The following is a 22178-nucleotide window of genomic DNA, read 5'->3' as shown; positions in this document are numbered from 1 at the left end:
GTTCTTGCAGCCTTGGGGCCGAGGACTTGGCCTGTCCTAGTGGGACCAGTGCTGCCCAGTGAGGGCTGATGGAGGCAGAGTGGTGTGCTGTGGTTGTGGAGCTCCCGAGGAGCTCCTGCAGAGCAATCTGAGCTGTAACTGCTGGAGAAAACCACTCGTTAGATGCACCCACTGGTATTTCACAGTGGGATGCGTGGCTGCAGGAAGCTGTTTGGAAAGCACATGCAAAAGGTGCTGTTTGTGAAGATGTAAACCCACTCATTTACAGTGCCTGTTGCAGGCAGCATCTGGGCTGGCTTTCCCTGGTGTCTGTGTCCAGAGCCGACATTAGGGGTCTCTCTTCACCAGCGCTGGGATCTCGGTTTACCTGTGCAGCCCAGGGCTGCTCTGCCATCACCTGCACACCGCAGGGCTCGGGGAGAGAGAGAGCTGCTGCTGGGAGGGAGCTGGACCCTCCTGAGCTGGGAGGTGGCAAATGCGACCTTGGTGGCTTCTGTGCTCTGGAGGGGGCTGCCCATGCTCCCAGAATGAGGTGCTGCAGTTTGTCCATGTGAAGGAAATGCTGGTTCAGAATCAGATCTGGTCCCTGCTGCTGAGCCAGAGGCCAGGAACTGTGTCTCTCCCTGCGTTCCTGGTGAAGCAGAGCCCGGTGGGGTGGGGGGGCGCTCAGCAGGCAGAGCTGTGCCCGATCTGAGCCACAGGCCAGGGGACACCAGAGAGGTGACACCTCCAGGGCTCTCTCTGTGTCTCCCCTGCCACACTTCTGATGTGCAGACTGTGCTAGTGGGTTCTGCAACCTGTAAATCCCTGCAGCAGGCTCTGCTCTGGCTGCAGGGCCAGCTGAAGTGTGTTCAGTGGGAGCTGTGCCAGCCCCGAGAGCTCTCACCCTGGCAGTGGTGACACTGCAGTGACATCGAGTGGCAGTGCTGCAGCTCAAGTGCTTTGCTCTCGTCACCCCCAGGTGCTCCAGAGTCCAAATGCTGATGAGCACACCCGTTGCTCTGACCAGGCCCCTCTGAGCTCAAACAGGAGCAGCAAATAAAGCAGTCAGCACAGCCCCTGGAGCCATCCCCAGGTTTGTTGGTGAGGAGTGGATACAGGAGTTGTTCTTGTGTGTTTGCTCCAGCCTGGCACAGCTGGCACAGAGGCTGGAGCTCATGGCTCTCCTGCCGAACCCACCACCACTGCAGGGCAGCCTCCTGCACCCCCAAATACTGTGATGAGTCTGTAACCTCAGAAACAATAATTTATTGGGAGTCACAGATAAACGGACAAGTACTGACGTACAGACATTAGCGAACACTAATTTACACAGGCCGTAATCAGTTGATAAATAATGGATGTGCAAGGACCTGCATGGCCAGGTCAGACCACTGGCAAAGCTACTTGAGAGCACTGGTTTCTGCTGGTTACAAGGGACAGTATTTTAAAACTGCCTGGATGTCACTCTGTTCAATGTAACATTAAAATAGTGAAATAGTCTTACGAACTACAGCTCTACTGACCCAAGTTCTGCCTCCATTTATATAAAATTCATTAATGCAATCAAAAGCAGAATCTGTTCCTTAATCTTTTTTAAATTAAAGATTGAATTTAGAGCCTAAGGCCTAAGCTTGGTTTGATAGAAAATGCTTGTACCAGGTATTTTCAGGCTGAAGCCCAATACTGACTACATGATCTGAAGCAAGTAACCCACAGAAGAATGATCAACACCCTTGCAGGAATTTAAACCAGAACTGCTTGATAATCTTCAGATGTCCCTTCAGAAAACTGTTTTCAACTTCAGCACTTGCTGTCTTTCAGCTCTAAGAACTTGATACATTCCAAAGCAGTGTCTTCAATGGATTTTGATGAGCCAGTAAGATTTGCAGCTAAGTAAGGCATAACTCCTGATGTCACTTGATTGAAGTAACACACCTGTTTGAACAAAAGTAAATGAAACAAAAAAGCCTATGGATTGCAAGTTAGCCATTTTTTTGCAGAGCCTGGATGAGTACCACAGTTTTTATGGATGTGAATAGAAGCACACAGTGCTTCTGAAACTGAAGGTAATAATTTGCAAAAAGCATGCCTTTTTTACAGCACTCCAGTGATCTGGGTGTCCTCGCTGCTCTCAGATCCTCCAGCATCTGCAGGTAAATGTACAGAGCAGTGCAGCAGGAAACACTGTGTATAACACGTTAAATATGTGTCCTTTGTGAACAAAGCTGTTGCCTCAAAAAAGGAACTGCAGCCACCAAGAGTTGCTGAAAGTTTTCAGAAATGTGTTTTCTTAAATGGAAGTTTTGGCCTTCCCATGGCAAAGAAGATTGGCATGGGTCCAGAGATGGGAATCAGATTGTGTGATTTGTGGCATATAGAGTTCAGGTGAGGAATTTTAATTTGAACTAATTCCTTGGCCTTTGTAGTCAGTGAAAAGAGAGAGACACCACCAGAGACCAGTGCAATGCACATTCTCTAGAGGTGTATTTTAGGACACAGTGAATGACTCTGGAGGGGCAGAGCAGCCTCCAGTGCTCGGTTGAGAGCTCATTTCTAACAGGTTGGCCAAAGTTGGGCAAGACAGACTCCACACCCCCAGACTGAACTTTTTTTTTGGAGGTGTTTTCTCTTTGCAGACTGTCAGCTCAGGTGAGGTGACAGCCCCAGGACAGGGGGGACAGGGTAAGGGGCACAGCTGGGCCCTGCAGGGCTACTCACGGTGCAGGAGCTGCTGCTGTTGCTGTGGATCTGGAACCCAGCACAGAGGATTTCACTCCTGCAGAACTCCGGGCTCGGGGGCACCGCCCTGAGGGTCACCGACCTCACAGCCACCGTGTAGGGCTCCCTGCAGGGCAGGGACAAGCATCACACCCTTCTTCTGGTTAAAAATGTTCACATGTTTACAGAAGTGACTACAACATGGCATTTTCACAGGCGAGCAGAGGAGCTCGGCTGAGTTCAGCGATCCTGGTGCAAAGCCTGGGCTCTGCTGAGTCTCAGTGAGGCTTCAGCACAGGCTCCAGCCTCTGTGGCAGACAGAGAACAATTCCCCACCTTTTCTTTTTAATTTACCCTGCTCTCCTCAGCCCACATTTACAACATCAGGGAGCACCCCTTACACAGAGGCTTCACAGTGTGGCCACAGCAAAGATATCCAAACTCATTCAATCCCCTCATGGAGGGGGAAAGCAAGCACTGTAAAGAATACTGCCTTTTAGTGTTAACTTGAAGAGTTACTGAATGCGAGAAAAGAAACAGAATAACGAAGTTAAGATACACCAAAAGGTTCCATTTGCCCATGTTTCACTATGTAAGAACAAAAGGAAATCTAATAAAAAATAATAAAGCTGTAAAAAGCACGGTATGTTAAACTGAGCAAGGGACTTGGCAGAATTTACAGGCAGAATAAATATGTAAGGTTTCAAGCATTTCCTTGACTAAGTAAAAACTCTAATTACATGGACTGGGCATACAAAGTCACTTCAAATGAACAAAAAACAAAATCCCAGCTAGGTGCTTCAGCGCCCTGAAAGGTTTCTGGGACATGAATTTTTTCCCAATTTGCCCATTTGAAATTCTGACCTATTTCACCTCCTGGTTGACCACTCCCAAAGAGTCACTATCAAAGAATCAACACTGAACTATGCTAAAAATTAGTGATTATCTGGATTTATTTCATTGCACCTTCACATTGCAGAGCAAATCTAGTTGTACAAACTCGGGCATCAACAAAGGAATCTCACTCCTTTAAAAGTAAAATGCCATCTTTGTCACCCGGTGACAGATCAAGGTCACAGGACTCCAGACTGTGGCCCCAAGGTGCTGAGAGTTAAAATCAGAGCCATACTCACTGTGGCCTGCAGGGCTGCCTCTGGGACACCAGAATCACAAAGTCTCTGGGTTGGTGGCCTGTCATGGGGGCAGATGTAACATGGTAGATCTTCTCCTCTTCACTGACAGCCTGCAGAACCTTGCACGTCCTGTGAATACATTAAACACACACGTGTATGTGCAACAGCATCTCCTCCAACAAACTCAGTGCAAACGGGCTCCATCCTGACATGGAACCTTTGATTTTCGTCTTCCAGCAGCAAGGCACAGAGAGTGAAAAATTTAGGTTTTCTGCAACACCTCATCAACAGTATTTCTTTAGATTTTGTTTGTTACAAGCCATAAATTCAGTAGAGTTTGTAGATTTTCAAATATCCCTAAGGTTCCACTTCCACCCTCTGGTAAAAATCTTTCAGGATGGCATAACTAACTGAAAATGCTTCACCAAATCAAATTATTATGATTTCAATTCAACTGTCTCAAATCACTATTCTACACCATAAAAGGTAAAGAAAAAACCTCAAACACGTTTTAGAGCCATTCCAAAACCCACTTCCAACCATACAGACTTTCAAATGTGTAATTTTTCTGAAAATATGCATTTTGAAGGACCCCATTTCTTGATTTCTCACTTTGACTGTACAGTGAAACTGAGCATCAAGTGTCCCCAACAGCACAAACATGAAGGAATCCAGGTTTTCCTTAATTTTAAAAGCTAGCATGCACAATATATCCATCTCAGTTCTTACTTTTAACTTTTTTTTTTTCACTCGTTTTCGGTTTTTCTATTAACATACACATGTCTAGGATTGGAACTGTGCTAATTAAAGAAAAATACAACCTCTGTCCTATCCCTCTCTTTTGTCACACCACTCTGTATTTTGGAACCAGGCTAAGCACAAACCAAATTTTACTTCTACAGTAAAACATCAAACCCCATACTTCGACTAATGAACTTTGATGTCAAATTCTTACAGCACTTTCTTCCTAAGAGGGCAGTGAGGTGCCAGCATTTCAGAAGTGCCTGTGTGAGGAAAGAGGAGTTGTTAGGGGGTTCAGAGCCCGGAGAGGGGCAGGGTCTCACAGGAAGTGTCTGTCCCAGTGCTGGCGGAGGCTGAAGTCGGACAAGAGGGAGAAGGCGACGTGGGATGGGACCTTCACCTGCATCTCCACCTTGAATGACAGCACAGCACCCTCCTCGTGGGTCCAGATTCTTACCTGGAAAAAAAAAAACCAACCAGCATGTATTAAAAACAAAGAATGATTACTGTTAACATTTAGATGCATAAATGGTACACATTTGGGACTTGAGCAGATTTTCTCAGGAGTTCCTGGGAAATGCCACATGGCAAATCAGCCACCCCTTGGCCTAGCCCCCCTACCCCTAGAGCAACTCAGCACCTCCCTTTCCAAAATATCCTTCTTCTTCTCTCTTCTGTAAAGCAGAGCACCCAGAACTAATGACACTCTGAATAACTACTTAAAATCATAGTTTTGCACCTCTTGTCCCACACCTGTACTATATTCCTTTTATTTTTTTGGCTGTATTTCTATTTATAGGCCTAAATCTCAACACAGAGAATTCAAAAGGAATAACCTGTACATAACAATGCACACACAAAATGAAGGGTTTGGCACTTCCCATAAATCCCATATAATGGAAGAAGATGAGTACAACAGAATGTTTAGAATTAGAGGCTTTTATTCCCAAATTCACGTTGCTTTATTGCTTCTCAAATAGTGAGAAATTTAATAGATTTTCATTTCCGAGTGATTCAAAATTCATAAAGTTCATCATCACTGTTGAGGTTTTGTTGGTTTGGGGCTTTTTTTGCTGCATCAAAAATGAGCCATCTTTTGGTTATGATGCATTTCTGCAACAACACAAATTTTGTATTTCTCTAGATTTTCCTATCTTGGAAGAGGAAATAAACCCCAACATAATCCAGCAGGCACCTTGCTGAAGTAAAGTTTGGTGTAAAATTAAATGGTTAGGAGAATTAAAAACCATCTACGGGAGGTCTGCATCAATATTTCTCTAAGGCACAGAACAGAAATCATGTTGTTCTAGGAGTCTTCTAGACTTGAGAAATCACAAAACAAAGCAGGAGGTGCAGCTGTCAAAACACCTCTCTGCTAAGTGAACATTAGGAAGGCTGGATTATCTCTACAGGCTTCCAAGTCTTGTGGGTTTGACCACTCCTCTCCTCAGAGACATCAGAGTGCCACTTTTTACCTTCAAAAACTGTCAGTCAGCTTGGAGTCATTCCATCTGCAGGGAAAAGGGAACAAATCCTCTGCATTTTAGGGTCATTCCCCCTTTTGCTATTCCTCTCCAGACTTCTTGTAAGCCCCCTTGAGGTATTGGGAGGTGCTTCAAGGTCTCCCCAAAGCCGCCTTCTCTTCTCCAGGATGAACAACCCCATTTGTTCTCTCTGCCTGTCTCCACCAGCTAGTTCAGGCTTGCTTTTCCCAGCACGAGTGTTGTCTGCTGTTTATTTGGGACAGCAGTGTTTACTGAAAGTCTTGGACCACTGGAACAACCTACGCGTGGCACTGGCAGTTTTGCCATTTGTATCTGCTTTTCCTCAAGTATCTTCCTGTCTACATGCAAGAGTCACTAAGCAATGTTTCATAGCCTGTGATGCACAGGAGTCCAGATTGAAATACTGCAAAAGTCTTTTTTTGTCCCAAAACACCTCTGGATCGACATGATCTTGAAATAAACTGCCAGTCACTATCCACATTCCAGAAACCCAGCCTTGGCAGATGCCTGATGTCCCTCCATTATCTGGAAAACATGCACTGCAACAGGGTTAACACCAGCCTTTCCCTTGACTTTCTTCTGCTTTTCCTAGCAGCATATTCCTCTGCTAGGAAACAGACAAGTTTCCTCTCTGATTTTGGGTTTATAACACCAATTCACGAACAGGGAGGTGCTTTGCTTTCAGATTTTTGCACTTACATTATCCAGAGTCTTGGTTATGTCCCAGCCTGGTTTTCTTGCCAGATGTGTCAGTGCAGCTATGTTGCTGTAACTCAAATATACCTGAAACAAAAGACACATGTCTGAAATTGGAGGGGTAAAGGTATATTTCACTGAACATTGCAGAAATTAGGTGTTGGGTTTTTTTTCCCTATCATTATGCTTCAACTGCAAACAAATGCTTATTTTCCTTGTAAGTGAAAACACACTTCAGTAGTTTCTGAATTAAAACACTTCCAGTGGCTTCCTGGTGCACTCACATGGCTGTTGGCAAAACGATCTTAATTAAAGGACAACAAAACACTATTTTCAGTTTCTCCAGTTATAAAGCTGTGAAGAACAAAGATTTGACCACCAGGGAGACAATACAGATAACCTCTCAGACCACTGAATTAATGGTTTTGTCCATCTTCCTCTTAAGTAATTAGAATCTACTCAAAAATTAACCTCTTCTTTGCTACCAAGCTGGGTCCATCTTGGCAACTGCTTTACACAGCAGGCTCACAGCAAAGAAAATGCAAATATATCCATTCTTTATGCTTGGCTACAGTGGATGGAGTTCTCATTTAACCACTTTACAAAGAGAATAGAGCCTTAGAGCCTTTACTGACAGGTTTTGATTTCATAGGAAATGAATCTTAAGCAAGCCATTTTTATCATTGTGTGCATATTTACATTCGTTGTTCTGCAGAATAAAAAAAAAAGCTGCTTCAGCCACAAAAGCTGGACACTGAAACAAATTTAGCTTATCTATAAATCCATCTAAATTCAGGTTCAACCCTATGCACTGCAAGACACAGGCACACTCAATGGCCCAGCCTGTCCAAAACAGGGACACTTGGTGCAGGGTATCTGGGAATGAACATGATTTCACCTCTCTCTCCACAGAAACAAAGTTCATGCTATTCCAATTCTCATCTCCCTGTTGCTATCTCTCCCCCCACTTTTAGCACTTACTAAGTGGTTTCATCACTGCAATTTTTCACACATTCCATGGCTGGATAAAGACAAAAAACAAAACCCCAAACTACTTCCTCTACAGGAGAATTCAGCTTTTGTAACAGCTAGGGACACTGAGGGATACTTCTGCAGGAGACCTTAAGGGACCACTCACATGCATCTGTTTTAAAGACGTTTTTTATCCTTTGTATTGAACTAACTCTTATATTAGTGTTGAATCATTGACTCTCTCCTTTTAGAAGAGAAATTTCACTGTGTTACACATCCATCCATTCCTCACGACTACCACAACACTTCAGAGGGTCCACCTGTACTGCTACAGCCTGAACAGCTGTTTCACACACCCCAAAAGGTGCACAAACACAGCTTTTTATGCACCTGCAGATTACCTGGTTGCTTGTCTCCCAGGCATCAGAGGGCTTGTCTCCTTTAGCAGATCGCATGCATTTTCTAAAACATAATTAAAAAGAGACATAGTAGCATAAATTGGTTCTTTACACATCTGTGTATCCTAGGAAAGATCACTTCCTCTAGGCTTAAGTGTCTTCTAAGTACAGGTACTTTATCAATTTTTGGTTTGCAGTAACTGCTTTTTCTTTATGAGAAAGACAGTGAAACAAAATAACCTCCAGAGCAAAGTAATTTTGAGACAAGTAGCCTCTAGTAATTTCAGTGGACTGAAACAAAATTTTTTGTAAATGTAAGCCATGTAACAGTCATATATATGTTAATGAGAGTTCCATTACCTTATTTAGAGGATTATAAAGTTAAGTTTTCAAAATCAAGATCTGCCAGTGACCCAGCTATACCTGGTGAGTTGAATCTTCCTCCGGGCAATAGCTCCGTGGTACCTCCTCACACCATCCTGCATGAAAAGTGAACCAGAGAGCAACACATCTCATTATTTTTGAGCAAAGTCTGAAAAAAGAACTAAAATTTATTTATTACAGATGGGCAAATGGCAAACAGAGAATAATACTTCATGCAGTAGCCTTTCCACAGGCTAACCCAAGTAAACTGGTAGTTTACTTTTTGCCTTAGCAATATTCTATGAAATTTGAAAAAACCCAGTGTGATAGAAGAGTTGTATCATTGTAGCATCCTCCTAGTGCTTTTTGGTCCTAAAGCAGTGGCAGCTGGGCAGTGCACCACACACATACCACTCTTTCTCAATGTGCCACCCACCAAATAAACTATTAACCAAATTAATCTGGTGTTCAAAGCAAAAAGAAAAATTTTATTTTTCAAAGTCAGTTACTCCTCTTGGGACAGCCTGTAATGGGCAGTAGTGAAACTTACTGTCCCAGTGAGTACATAAGGCACCTTGAATCATTTGTCCAGTTCCCATCCTATAAAAAATAAGGTCCCTGGTGTTAAAAATAATTTTATTTCGGCCTTACACTGGCTCACTAAAATTCTTGTAACTGGAGCAGGAAGTTGAGTGATAGGGGTTACCACAGCAAATAATTCAACAATAGCATTCAAACTGCGTCAAGTGCTTCATGAACCACTTTCAGTAAAACATGAACTGAGATCTCCATGTCAAAGTAACTGAAAAGCCCACCCACATTATGGCATTTGATTCCCACAGACTTCTTTATTCACTCTATTTCTCATGTTTGTTAAGGGTTTATAAAAACAACTCTTCACTGAATACATATAAATTTCATCTACAGTCAGTGGACCTTGCAAAAGACGTAGACAAGTGGAAAAAAATCTCCAAACACATCAGATTCTTCTTCTCTGCCCATCAACCACAGAATCTCCAGTCATGAGGACCCTCCACCGAGCCTCTCAGTTTTGGAAGACTAAAGCTAACAATAACAAAACTCTCACTCGAGGGCAAACATTTCATTTGCAGCTTTTCTCTCCTGCAAGAAAATGCACTGCAGTGCCCTGCTCAGTCTTTGCCTCCCCAGGAAGGCTGTGGTGACCACCCTGCTCCTGAGACTCACCTGTGTTGTGGGCCTGACCCTGGGGAAGGTGAGCAGCTCCCCTTTGTCATTCACAGCATTAAAAGTGAGGAATGCACTGTTGATGTGCCGCGGCTGGTCTTTGATCCACTCCTCACAGTTGTAAGCCTCAACACGGACACCAACCTCCACACTGAAAGGAAAGTTTAAATAAATTACTGAACTGCTACAAGTGATACAGAAGCAGTCCTGAGACATGCTGGAAAGGACTGCAGTACCTCCAGGTGTGCAGGAAGCCTGACTCAAATACCTTCTGTAGCACAGCAAATCAATTACTCAATCTGGACAGACACACTTCTGAAATAAAATAAAAGATGGGAGTAGCTAAATAGCATTAACAAAAATAAGCAATAATTAGAACCAAGATCTGTCAACAAATGCCAAGATGGGAAGATCCTGGCATCTTCTTCCTGGAAGAAGCTGGCATCTTCTGAAGAATCAGATCTCTAGGAGCAACTCAGCCCTTGAAAATCCCTGAATTTCAGAGGAATATTTATTGTGTGCATTTGCAGGAGTGGGATTTAGTGACAAATGATCTTTAAACTGAATGTCAGAGAATAATTTTTTTTTAAACTTCCACTGATAAAAGTGAAGCAAAAAAAAAAAGGCACCCATAGGCAGTTACAGATACATATACATCCGTCAAAGTCACACCTGAAAACATAATTAATTCACTAATGGAAATCCTACTGATGAAACCTGAAACACAGTGTAGGCTGGTGCTGGAGATGCCAAGGGAGACAACAGATGAGGAGCTTTACCTGTTGTGAAAAGTGTTGTTGACAATGGCATTGAAGACCAGCCGGTCACCCACAAAGGATGGCCCCCAGAATTTGAACATGTTAACTGACTTCAGGATGGGGTGTGAACGACAGAGGCGGCTGAAACAGAAAGCCAGAGAGACAGATCAAAACACAGAGTTCTGCTAAAAGCATAGCCAGGATCACTGAGTACAGAAACAGGGTGTGCAGGACCTGGAAAGAAAGTCACGAAATTACACTGATCTACTCCATGTTAGCATGTTCAGCTCAAAGAGCATGTAAACTCGAGCTTCAACCATCTTAATACCACTTATGTCATGCTGCTTCATTTCCAACACATTTTACAAACACCAATTAATTCTCACTGCTTGAGATTGCCCTCTCTTAAAGCCAGACCATGAATACCTTACCTACAGAGTAACCCCTTACCTCATAGTTTCATTAATTTCTGTAGGACTGCATGGGGAGCAGTCTCCTGAGCAGTGTAAAAATGCCAGACCTTAAAGCCTTTAAAAAATTAAAGGAAACCTGAGCATAAAGGCCGAGCACCACGGACAGTGTCCAAGCAATGCCATGTCAGTTTATCTAGTCTTAATATTTGTAATTTTTGCTTCTTTTTAGATGCTTTCTTCTGGTGTGATATGAAATGAGAATAAAAAACCCCTCAGATGGCTACCAGATGCAGTCTGTGTAAACACAATCTCATTTCCAAGCTCTCTGGACCGGGCTAGAATCAGGTTTCTTCATCAGTTCTGCATGCAGTCAAAGACCCCCACTTTCTACTGGGATGTCTGTGCATCACAGGAAGAGGGGACAATATAAAACACATGCCATTTATTTTTAGCCTCTGAAGTAACACACTGCTCTCAGTAAGAAGCCCATGTGCACATCTAGGATAGATTGTTCCACGGTGAAGTTTTCTAAATTTGAAAATACAGTTTTGTAGCACTTCTAGCTTTTAACTCAACTGCACTTTGAAAACTAATGTACCGGTATTGTTAAATGCACACAATTATCTGCAGCTAATTAACTGACTGGTACATCTTTTCAATAGTCTAATACATTTTAATTACTTTGTAATTAAATTAAAATAATTTGCTCTTCTGATTTAAAATGCTAAGCGTTGATTTTATTTACAATGTTCACTCTAAAGATGCAAACACAATAATGATGAGGAGAGGAACAAACCAGAAATCAGGCTTAAACATTCATTTTTTTCCTGGAAAAGTACGCCCTGAGTGCTTTTATTGCAAATATAAGGAATAAGAAAGTATACATCAAGATCAAGCTAATATTACTAGTATTCAAATTATTTTATTGCTGTCTGCAAGATTTTCATATATTAGCCAGCCAAAAAAAGGTGGTGGGGAGGCAAGACGCCAGAAGGAGAGTGATTAACCTTTAAAATGCCCTTAGAAATTTATTTTTCCACTGCTATCCCTTCTCTTCCCTTCCTCCAACACAGTCTGTAGCCATAGAAACTCTCACCTGGCACCTTCAAAGGTGGGGTCTAACTCTGAGTGGCCTCACAAAAGGTTCTTAGTGAGAGTAGTTACTTCTTAAGCAAAAACTACAACATCTCTGTTTTTAACCAGCCTCTGACACCAGCTATTTTTCCTGAAATTTTCAACATGAGTAATCATATTTGGCATTAATTAGTTCAAAGAAAATTTGTTCAGTACTCTGTTTGCTGATGTTTCCCTTCCTTTTTTAAATCTAAACGTGACTCTCACTAGGTAAAATTTATCAGATGAAAACAGGTAAATATTCTGAGTCACATTATGGCAAAAAACTGCAACAGTCCCTTCAAGCCACTGGAACTGCACACAGGGGTAAGGTCAGTGCACTCTGATGTTACTAAAACAAGTTGTTTACCCAACCACTACAGAAAATCTGTTGTTATCAGTACAACCACTGGCTACAAATCAAAACTGCATAAATAATGAATGGAGAAGTCATTTAATTATTAAAGATAAAAAGGGAAAACGTATCTAACGTCCCCGCAGTGAATTAGGTCACTCGGTATGCAAGGAGAATTCAGACTGAAACTTGAGTGCTGCTTACAAAGAAGCTTTGTACAGTGTCCAGGAACAGGAAGGGATACAAACAACAGTTTGACTCCAGGGAAGAGGAATTAAATGATTATGTCTCTGGGTCGCATTGACAAGCAGAGTCACAAAACATACTTTGTTCTTTTTTACCTGAAGATGCCCAAGCTCTTTAAACTGCTAAAATTGTTGCAAGCCATGGGATGTGCAACTCACAGAGACTGAAAGGTCAAGTGACTTGCTGAGGGTTAAGCATCCATTCTGTGTATACACCAACAAAACAGAACCTATTTATGTGGATCCTTTTTCTCTGACTTATTTTTCTTCTGGCATCATGAGGATCTGCAGACTAAGTCCTGGAAGGCTGTTTATTTTGGATGTCACTTGATACAGGGTCAGTATTGGGTTTGTCCTGATTAAACAACTCACTTTGTTTTTAAAACACTGTACCAAGCACGAGGAGGGCAGGTTTCTGTTCCTGTATCCAGTGCTGGCTTTTTGCAAAGATTCCCGGGAAGGTAACACAGCCTCTTTTGCCTTAGGGTCTGTATGTGTAACAGAATAATGTCTGAGTCTCAGTGGCATGGCATGCTGTGGAAGATGTACCACATAAATAGTTCAAAGACCTCCTGTAATGTGAGGAGGAAGAAAAGTCACAAAGGCCTGGGTCTGTATTCTTCATAAAATAAGTCCCTGTGAAACCTTTGACATTAAAAGCACATCCATTTAGAACCACATGCAGAGGCAATGCTGTAGGAAAGTACCTTGCTGAAATGCTTGCCACTGTCTGCATCCAAGCCATGATCTGGCCACCAAAAGTGTTGCCATGATGATTTGCATGAGGAGGCAGGACAAGCTCAGTGCTCTGTACATGAGTATGTTCAGTTGAAACTGCATCTTTCTCTTCACAAGTATCTGAAACACAGCACCAAGGTATCAATGAACGCTTTCAGAAGAAAACACACCCACTGAAGCACACATTTTGCTTCAGATTCGGTGAAAAGAAGGAAAACAGAAAGGCACAGAAGAGCTTTGTGGTTTGCAAGGGAAGCAACAAGAGGCCGAACATTTGCTCTGTTCTCCCAGGAGCTGCTGCTGCTGGGAGCCCTCAGTGCATGCCCACATCCCTGTGTCAGGAGCAGTTCCCGTGTCCCTGTCTCAGTAGCTGCTGTCCTGGGGACAGGAGCAGGTCCTGTGTCCCTGTGCCAGGGGCAGTTCCTGACCCAAGTGGGGGAGCAGCAGCCGAAGCCCCAGCGTGTGCTGGGGTGTTCAGGGCTGCCAGCACTGCCACAACAGGGGCTGTCAGAGCAGTTCAGCACCGACTCAAATGTGTGTCAAAGACTCTCCACTCTGTGTGATGGGCTGTACAGATGTGTTTAATTAAAGTTAGAGCAGGACATCATTATTTCACCTTGTTACCAATCTTGGGATTGCCTGAGACAACACCAAACAGATGAGAGAAATGAGGATCTGAACCAGTGGTGACCTTGTATTACCTGAGCATTTCTGACGTCACCTTCAAGTGTTTAGCCATGCATCCTCACTCTAATCTCAATTCTTTTCAGTGGTGTTTTGCAGGAAAAGATTTAGGCGGGAGATTACATCAAGTAATTTTAAAAGTGCCTATCTGTGCTAGGAGCTGTTTTGACCTGAATGGTACTTTTGACTTATGCCATAATTAACTAACTTTGTGATTATGTAAGTGTGCAGAAACATATGACTAACTTGTACTTTGGACCAACTCAAGGTGTTCCTTAAGATCCACTCATCAAATAAACCTCTCTTTCAGGGTACGATTTGTACATATGTTGCTACCTAGCAGCCTTTACACACAATGTTCTCTCCTCTCTTCTCCCACTCTGCTTGTTCTGTCTCCTTAAGGAGGTGAATTAGTGCTACAATAATATCCTTCAAAGAAGTTTCCAGGAAAGGAGAGAAAACCCATCGACCTCTGATTTATCACTCAGGTTATTAAACTGTACCCTGTGAGACAGTTACCATGAAGACAAATAGCTTGTTTTCTTATACCAAACAAGACTCTTCAGTTCCATGAAGTCTTACTAAATTGTTACGGCTAGATCTTTGTTTATAACAGGTTTAATCTCTCCTCAGTAAAACCACATAATGCCTGTTATTTATCCGTGGGGCTACAGCTCAGATTTTCCAAATACCAGCATATTTTCTTAACTGCTCTGAGTAATTTCTTTTGTGGGGGAACACAACAACTTTTGAGCACAACTTTCTTTAAGAACAGAAATTACTAACATAAATAAACAAGAATCTCTTTCTTTGCTCAGTTTTTCTAACTTTTTTACCTGTTTTGACCTCCATGTAATGAAACTTCTGCTTGTTGGGAATCATCTTGGGGCATAAACATAGTTCTGACTTTGCTTTCTGGCAAAGACATGGCCATAAGCCTGAGTCAATTTCATGCTTCTCTCTACATCAACTAGTGTCACAGAGGTTTACTGCTGTAATGCAGAGTTCTGTGTGACCTGTGAAACCTCACACACAGAACCTACACAAAGATCTGCATTTCACATTTTTTTAATGCACGCTTGGCCTCCAACCCTGCATTTTTAAGTCTGGAATTTCTGAGAGGCAAAGAAATCCCTCTCTATTGGAGTAACTGCCTAACACACCTCTGGCACCTCTAACCACAAATCTGACACAGACTTTTCTACCTGACACTACAATCCCAAGGAGATATTTTGTCTGCTTTTTGCCTTCCTTCCAGCACCCATAAGTGTTTGTTCCACCCTCTATGCTGAGTACAGAAATCACCTTCCTTATTGCTCTCCTGCATTAACTTCTGAAAGACCTGGACATAGCCCAGACGGATTCTTCTCCTCTCAACAGCCAGGCTGTGCTCCAGGTGGTCTTCTGCAGACAGAAGCTGTACTGGTTTTAACTCAAACTGTGCAAATGGAAAGGAAAAAACCACAACAGTTCTGAATTTCACAATCATACCACAGTGCACTTTGAACTTAATATGGTATCAGCATTTTCTACAACTTTTTCCTATCAGCTGTCCAAGATGACAAGTTTAAAATACAACAAACACAGAGTATAAAGTTTGAGAGATTTTGCATTATTCTTTCAGAATCATTCATCAAAACTCAATGACAAAGTGCTTTTAGCTTTTAAATACAAACATCCATGAGAGCACACAGTGTTCAAGACAGTTCTCATTTAGGGAAAAAAAAAAAAAGAGACAGGAAAAGATGAACTTAATATAAAGGTTTGAGAATAGAATTTTTGAACCAGAAAAATAATGGTCAGTGGTGTCAGTGCAAATTCCTGTGTATATCAGTTCAACGACAAACTGCATCCAAACCTCTACTGGCTTAAGAAAATTACTACATTTGGATAATGACAGCACAGCTGTCACTGAACAATCACTTGTGAGATTTGTCTAGAAGGCCTAGCCTCAGAAACATTAAAACAATACATAAAGCAGTGCACAACAGACAAATCCAACATCCTGTGTCTTGCAGTGCTGCCACTAATGTTTCTCAGCTTTTGACTCTTCCCTCTAATCCTCCTGCAGATTCATTTCCTCCTTTCCAGTCCTTTTCAAGAGCTTCCTAGGTTTTCCTAGATGGCCCAATTAAAAAATTAAGATGGTAGGTATATTAAGATTCTCTCTGTACAACTTTACAAACTGTTATTCAGAAAAGTAGATTTGAAAAAAATATTACTCAGTGTTTCTGAGACTTTAGTTTGTGATGGAATTTGAACTGAACTCTCAAACTCCCTCTGGGACATTCCTGTCTTAAGCCTAATCTTAGTTAATCATCACCAATTTATTCCCGAATTAATCTCCCCAGAAATCTGGGCAAAAGGTAAACAGGTTGATGTTATGAATATGATATCAAACTAATAATGAACAATTCTTACTTGATAATATTTTAGTGCTATCAGGGAAGCAATTTAACCATTAGCCTTTCAGAAACTAGAGCTGGGCTTTAGTTTTAGTAAAACTGCTCCAGTCTGTTTCTTCTCCAAACTGTGCCACATGCTCACAGAAGAGAAAGCAGAAGTGACTGGATGAATTAATTGCTCATGGGATGACTCTGCCAATCTCCAGTGGATATTTAACAGCCAGATGTGTTGTCATTAACACATTCAATGGGACAGGAAAGTCAGATCCACGATGCTAGTCACATTCAAGAAAGTAGAATTTCACATACAAAGGGACTTTACTAAGAGAGTCTGAGGAGTGTTTGGCCTTCCTCACAAGAAAACTCTAAAAGGACTGTGCCTGTCTGGCACAGTGATGTGAAGGCCAGTGGTACTGTGACTGGTTTCCAAACATCTCCAGAGAGCCAAACACTGGGGAGAAGAAACAGCCCGGGCGTGAAAACTAATCAACATAAAAAGCAAAGAACCAATTTAGATTGGAAGCGAGCTTAAAAATAATGTCTTCTGTCTGAACAGTGATGTCTGAACAACCTCCCCAAGAGGGGAAGTGAAGGATAAAAAATCCCACCCCAATCAACTTCTGAAAAGGAGAGAGACTCACAAGGATCTCCCTTCCACTGCTTGCCTCTGTCAATACTGCAGCCCTCACAAAGACCCCACTTCTAGAATGAACAAATGTGCAAAAGGGAATGGAAACAACAACAACCACCACCTAACCATTTCAGAGCAGTGAATTGGAAAAAAACCCCCAAAAGTCTATCTTATAAAGTCTGGACTTCATGCTTTTTTCCTACCACTGATCAGAATAAACAGTGTTTCTGCTGTGTTTCACAGCCAGAAAAATTGGGTTATTTCACAGAAATTCAGTCACTCCAAGATTAGGAAAAAACAGGAAAAATACCTTTCCAGCACCAACTGGTTTGGCCACATATGTTGCATATGCCACACTCACAATCTTTTCAGCATTAGTTAAAACATCCTGTACTGTCACCTTGATTCCAACCTACAAGGAAGAAGGTGTTGGAGGAAGGAAACAAAAAAGGTATTTACATCACTGTCAATTGATTTGAGACAAAACAGTGCAGTTTTTTTCAGTCCCTTACACCTAAAAGGAAAAAAGTAAAAAACCTGCTCTAATCACTGATACATCTCTGGTCATCACAATGTTAACTCAGCGCTGAAAGTTTTTTTACTACAACTTTTATGTTTGTTTAGCATCACTTGTAGGGTAAAATTACAAAAACAGGAAATACATTTAGATGTAGTTTTATGGATATTTCCTTACATTTACTTCTGTGGCATTTGGAATCCCCATCTAAATCAGTTTCTAAGATGTATACATGCAAAAAAAGTGTGTTTAGAGAGCACAATGAAACACTTGAATGTGAGACACTGGACTTGATCCTGTGGCATAGGCCTGACATACTTCAAAATTCTGATTTTTTCTAATTTTTAGAAACTTTTGTAATACATTACCTATGAGATGCATCACTCCCAATAATAATAATGGGAATTGGACACAGGCACAATGCACAAAAAGCACCCCCAAAGTTCAGTTATGATTTGAAGAGACGGGGCAAGGCATTGCATACTTAATACAATATGAAGATCATGTGTACACCTGAGATACATACATTTGTATCAGATGTTTCAAAATTCTTTGAACTCCACCTATTCAGTGGATCTGGCCTGGACCAAGACCACCAATCCCATCCTGCCCACTACACTGGCCAAAGGCTTTAATTCTTTGGGGCCCAGTTGCTACTTTATCAGGGATTGTTTTACAGGAAACACACAATTGTAACACTCTGAAAGCAGTGCCATTGGGCAGTGTTATTGTTCAGATATCTGCAAATACGTGGAACAAATAAACCTGGACCCATGCTGTGTTCCTCCACTACTCCCACCTCTGCCCTATTCCTTCAATATCTTTAGGAAAAAGAGTTATGATCTCTTACCTCCATGCTGGTTTTGAATGCTCTGTTCACCTTTGTTCTGATGGAAATAATTTGTCCAACCCTGTTAAGAAGAGTAAGACCTCAGAGCATGCAAACATGCAGCTTTATGAGGGCTTGAATCTGCCTCTCTGTGTACTCCTAAAAGTAGTAAAGAACATCTCATTAATCAGTCTGTGTCTCCCACACTGCACTGAAAATTCATTGAGAAAAGTGAATTTTTCACTGTTTTCAATTTAACATTGTTGTTCACCAGTCAGACATGGTCAGTAAAATTACAGCCACTCAGGGATCTGCATAACCTTAATGGCAACATTCCTTCTCTCTGCTGGTGTCTGTATGATGGCAGGTGTGCTCCAGGTACACCCAGAAATTTTGGCTTTTGCTCAAAAGCACATCCTGCAACAAATCACTGAGTGATCTAGCTGCAAAAGCACCTGGATACACTCTTCATGAACCTCTGGCACACAGCTACATGCACAGGACAAAAAGTGCTCTTGGACATCTTTAAAGGATGTGGAAGGAGTTCATGTTCCAAGTCTTGGCCAATAACAAGACTGCTCATCCCTTCTGTGCTAACACCATTCCTCTGAAAACTACTCTTTCCCATTTACCTACAAAAAATATCCAAACAGAATTTTTACTTTATTATCTAGTGTGATTTCATTATGTTATGCATTATTTTATTATATTATTTATTCTTATTATATTGTTTCTTTTATTATTTATTATCTTTAAAATTCTCTTCATTATATCATCAAAACAAATTTATATGAGGAAATATTTTCTTTCCTTCTGGAATTCCTAAAGCACCTGCTCTATGTTGATAACAGGAGCAAACCTTGTTTCCAAAACCTCTCATATCCCAACCCTATGCAGTGCTGCAAGGGTGGAAGGAAAGCAGTCTGCCCTCAAATTTTCCCATTAAGCAGGAAGTGAAAGGACACAATGTGCAGGGTAAGCCAGAACCACAGCCAAAACAGATGGGTGTCAGGCCACTGCCTCCAGGGAATCCAAACTGAGTTACAAATGCTAAAGAGCAGTCCTGGGGCAGGCAAAGTGGAGCTAATTACAGCCAAGACTGAAGTAAAATATAACCCAGAGCACTTGGGTACTGACAAAACATTCACAGCAAAGGATTTTGCACAGTTATTATTGCAGTTAAAAAAAAAAAAAAAAGTTGCTTCCTAATTTAACTGAGTGAAGTTTTGACATTTAAAGGTAAAGGCTTACTTAAATTGCTTATTCCACTGCAGAACTAGATTAGGAAATAGGAAACAGGAAATCTGCTCCTTCAAAGGACCTGACAGGAACACCAAACTACACAGCAATTTTTTCTTTCTTGTTCACATCCCAGAACACAGACGGAATCCTTTGGGTGGATAGGGTAGGGGAAATGGTCACTGGAAAGAACTAAGACCATCTGCAGGTGCAAAGCCTTCATTAGCTTCTGCAGAAGATGCTCAGAAGCAGTTATTGCTTTATTCATTGCACAGAAAAAGCAGAACTGTTACGGCAGTTATTCCCAGCTGCACAGCTAAGGGAGCCACCAGCTCCTTTCCAGAAAGGAGAGAGTTTGGAACTAGAGATATGCAGGGGCAGAAGTCACAGAACACCACACTTTCACCTAAAACTGTCAGAAACTTACCAGAATGAACTGACTGTGATTCACTTATGGAACACTCATAAAATTTACATAAATGTAATTTAAAATTAGATGTAATTGAAAATCAGTATCACTCAACTGCTGTGTATTACAAGAAAAGAAAGAAGTTATCATGGTATAAAACTACGTTTTGAACTATATAGATTTGTGACAATTTCTGTTTACATCTCAGCTGAAATAAGCACAGAAGACTTAATCCTTGCAGAAGATTTAGTAACCTGGTTTAGGTAAATAGACCTTACAGTAAGTCAGTTACTTAAAAACTATCTTATTAATTTACCAGAGAGAGAGCAGCAAGAACTCTTTTATTTATGCAAGATGTTTGTATAACGAACTAGATCTGGCAAAATTTAGGAAACTGCACAGTAAGCTACAAGAAGTATGTTAGGAATGACCTGACAGAGAAGAATAATTTCTTAAATAATTTCTTTCACAGTTACAAGATTTGTACCCTAAATTCTTGTTACAAATGGAACATTGGCATTACAAGTGAAAGAAGAACTAGAAACATTTGGAAACAAATTTGGAAGGAAAATTATTTTCCCCATATTCCAGAACCTCTGCTCTGCTCTCAAGAAACAAGATAGAAAAGTGCTCTGAAGCTACTAAATCTGAACTATTACACCTGAAAGGGAAACATTGCCCTGACTTTGATTAGTTTTCAAAGACAGGATTTTTTTCCTAAGGACAAAATTAAAAACACAGAGCAATTCCAGGCATGTCAAACACTTCAATACTGTGAAACAGACCAAGAAATTCTCTCTTGAGTGCCAGATTTGGTATGACCATGTTCTCTTCTTTGTCACTGGCTCTAGTTCTTACTCTAATGGACACTGCTCTAACAGTCTCAAGTCTGAGTGCATGCTTATTTTACACTTATGCCACAAAGAGCTTTAAACCAACATCAGCTGTACCTCTGGCAGCCAGTGTTGCTTTGTTCACAGCCACAACAGCCAGAACAACTGCACGTGCACTGCTCTGTGCAACCAGATCTATACATCTAACCATTTGTTAATTTCCCAGATTGCACTGTGTAAAACCACACAAAACCCACAAAGTACTGGTTTTAGGTTTCTGTAAAGATATGGTTTAGGAATAAAGGTCCTATTTCCTTTATTAAGTGTATTTTATCCCACTGAATACCAAGAAAAATGGTTAAAACCAGTTCTGTGTTATCTTGTAGACTCAGTCAATTCAGTGCTCAGTGAATGTAAAACATTTCTTTTTTTCTAAAAGAGCTGAAAGAAAAAGATGTTAAGAAATGAACCAAAAGAGAACTTCCAACAATAAAAACACTAACAACAGTAAGTTTAATAGGTATGTATTCCTTATTTAACAGAGATAAGCAACGGCCTGCAGCCATTCACTACAGACAGAGATCACTGGGCCAGGAGCTTCTCATCAGGCATCTCAACTGCCAAGTAAAGTTAACAGTTTACTTCTGTGCTGTGAAATGGATCCGCTCTCTGGGTGGGTCAGGCTACCACAGGTAGAAAAGAGCAATTTTGAGACTTAGCCCTGTGACTGTGGTGAGTTCATGGGTCTGCTATCTCCCATTTTATAATGCCTTGGTTTATCTCTGCCAAATAAGAACCTCCAGAAGGAAAATATCTGACTGTTGTCAGCTGGTTTGTACCTGGCAGCCTCTTCAAACTGAATGTCATCCATGGACGCTGTCACGCAGGACACCCCAGCATGCTTCTCAGCTTCAAAAGAGACAGACACAGGGGCACACAGTTACCACCCTGTACCTGCAGGAAACTATTCACCTGTGGGCTCGTGCCTGACAGACAGGGATCCCACACAGCAGATCCCACTTCCTCCTGTGAACAACACAATGCAACTCCGCAGCACGCCCCTTAGGAAAAAAGAGAAGCTAAATAAGATTAAAGTTAACATTTTTTATCATGATTTTGTTGCAAAGGGTGTTCATATTTATGGGTAACATCAGGAGATGAGACTAGATGATAGGAACTGTCTTACTCAGTTTGAAAACCTTAACTAAGGTCTTCTAAAAATTACCATTCCGGTAAGAGAGACTCCAACAAGCATTTTGAAAGACAGAAGGAGTCACAAAGTGTTACCAAGCTCA

General features: G+C 41.5%; 1 protein-coding gene across 2 annotated transcripts; it reads right to left on the bottom strand.

The window, feature by feature from the left end:
- Window positions 1-1234: 1234 nt before the first annotated feature.
- ACOT12 (acyl-CoA thioesterase 12) lies at window positions 1235-21805 on the bottom strand. 2 transcript variants are annotated; one of them, XM_066182432.1, is made up of 14 exons: window positions 21723-21805; window positions 18424-18561; window positions 17367-17468; window positions 15326-15458; window positions 13306-13456; window positions 10494-10613; window positions 9715-9865; window positions 8569-8624; window positions 8149-8209; window positions 6779-6862; window positions 4898-5031; window positions 3834-3962; window positions 2701-2827; window positions 1235-1917 (listed from the first exon to the last, which is right to left on the bottom strand). In XM_066182432.1, exons 2-14 carry the CDS (start codon window positions 18427-18429, stop codon window positions 1783-1785), a joined length of 1389 nt encoding a protein of 462 aa, XP_066038529.1. In that variant the 5' UTR covers window positions 18430-18561; window positions 21723-21805; the 3' UTR covers window positions 1235-1782. The 2 variants fall into 2 exon arrangements, with proteins under 2 accessions (XP_066038529.1, XP_066038528.1); XM_066182431.1 differs by having other exon boundaries at window positions 18424-18484; window positions 21723-21774.
- Window positions 21806-22178: the final 373 nt, after the last annotated feature.

The sequence above is a fragment of the Chamaea fasciata genome, unplaced genomic scaffold, assembly GCF_029207755.1.
Source record: "Chamaea fasciata isolate MVZ Bird 193981 ecotype frontalis unplaced genomic scaffold, bChaFas1.0.hap1 SCAF_4, whole genome shotgun sequence".
Lineage (NCBI taxonomy): Eukaryota > Metazoa > Chordata > Aves > Passeriformes > Sylviidae > Chamaea > Chamaea fasciata.
This window is presented reverse-complemented; position numbering and strand designations above follow the sequence as displayed.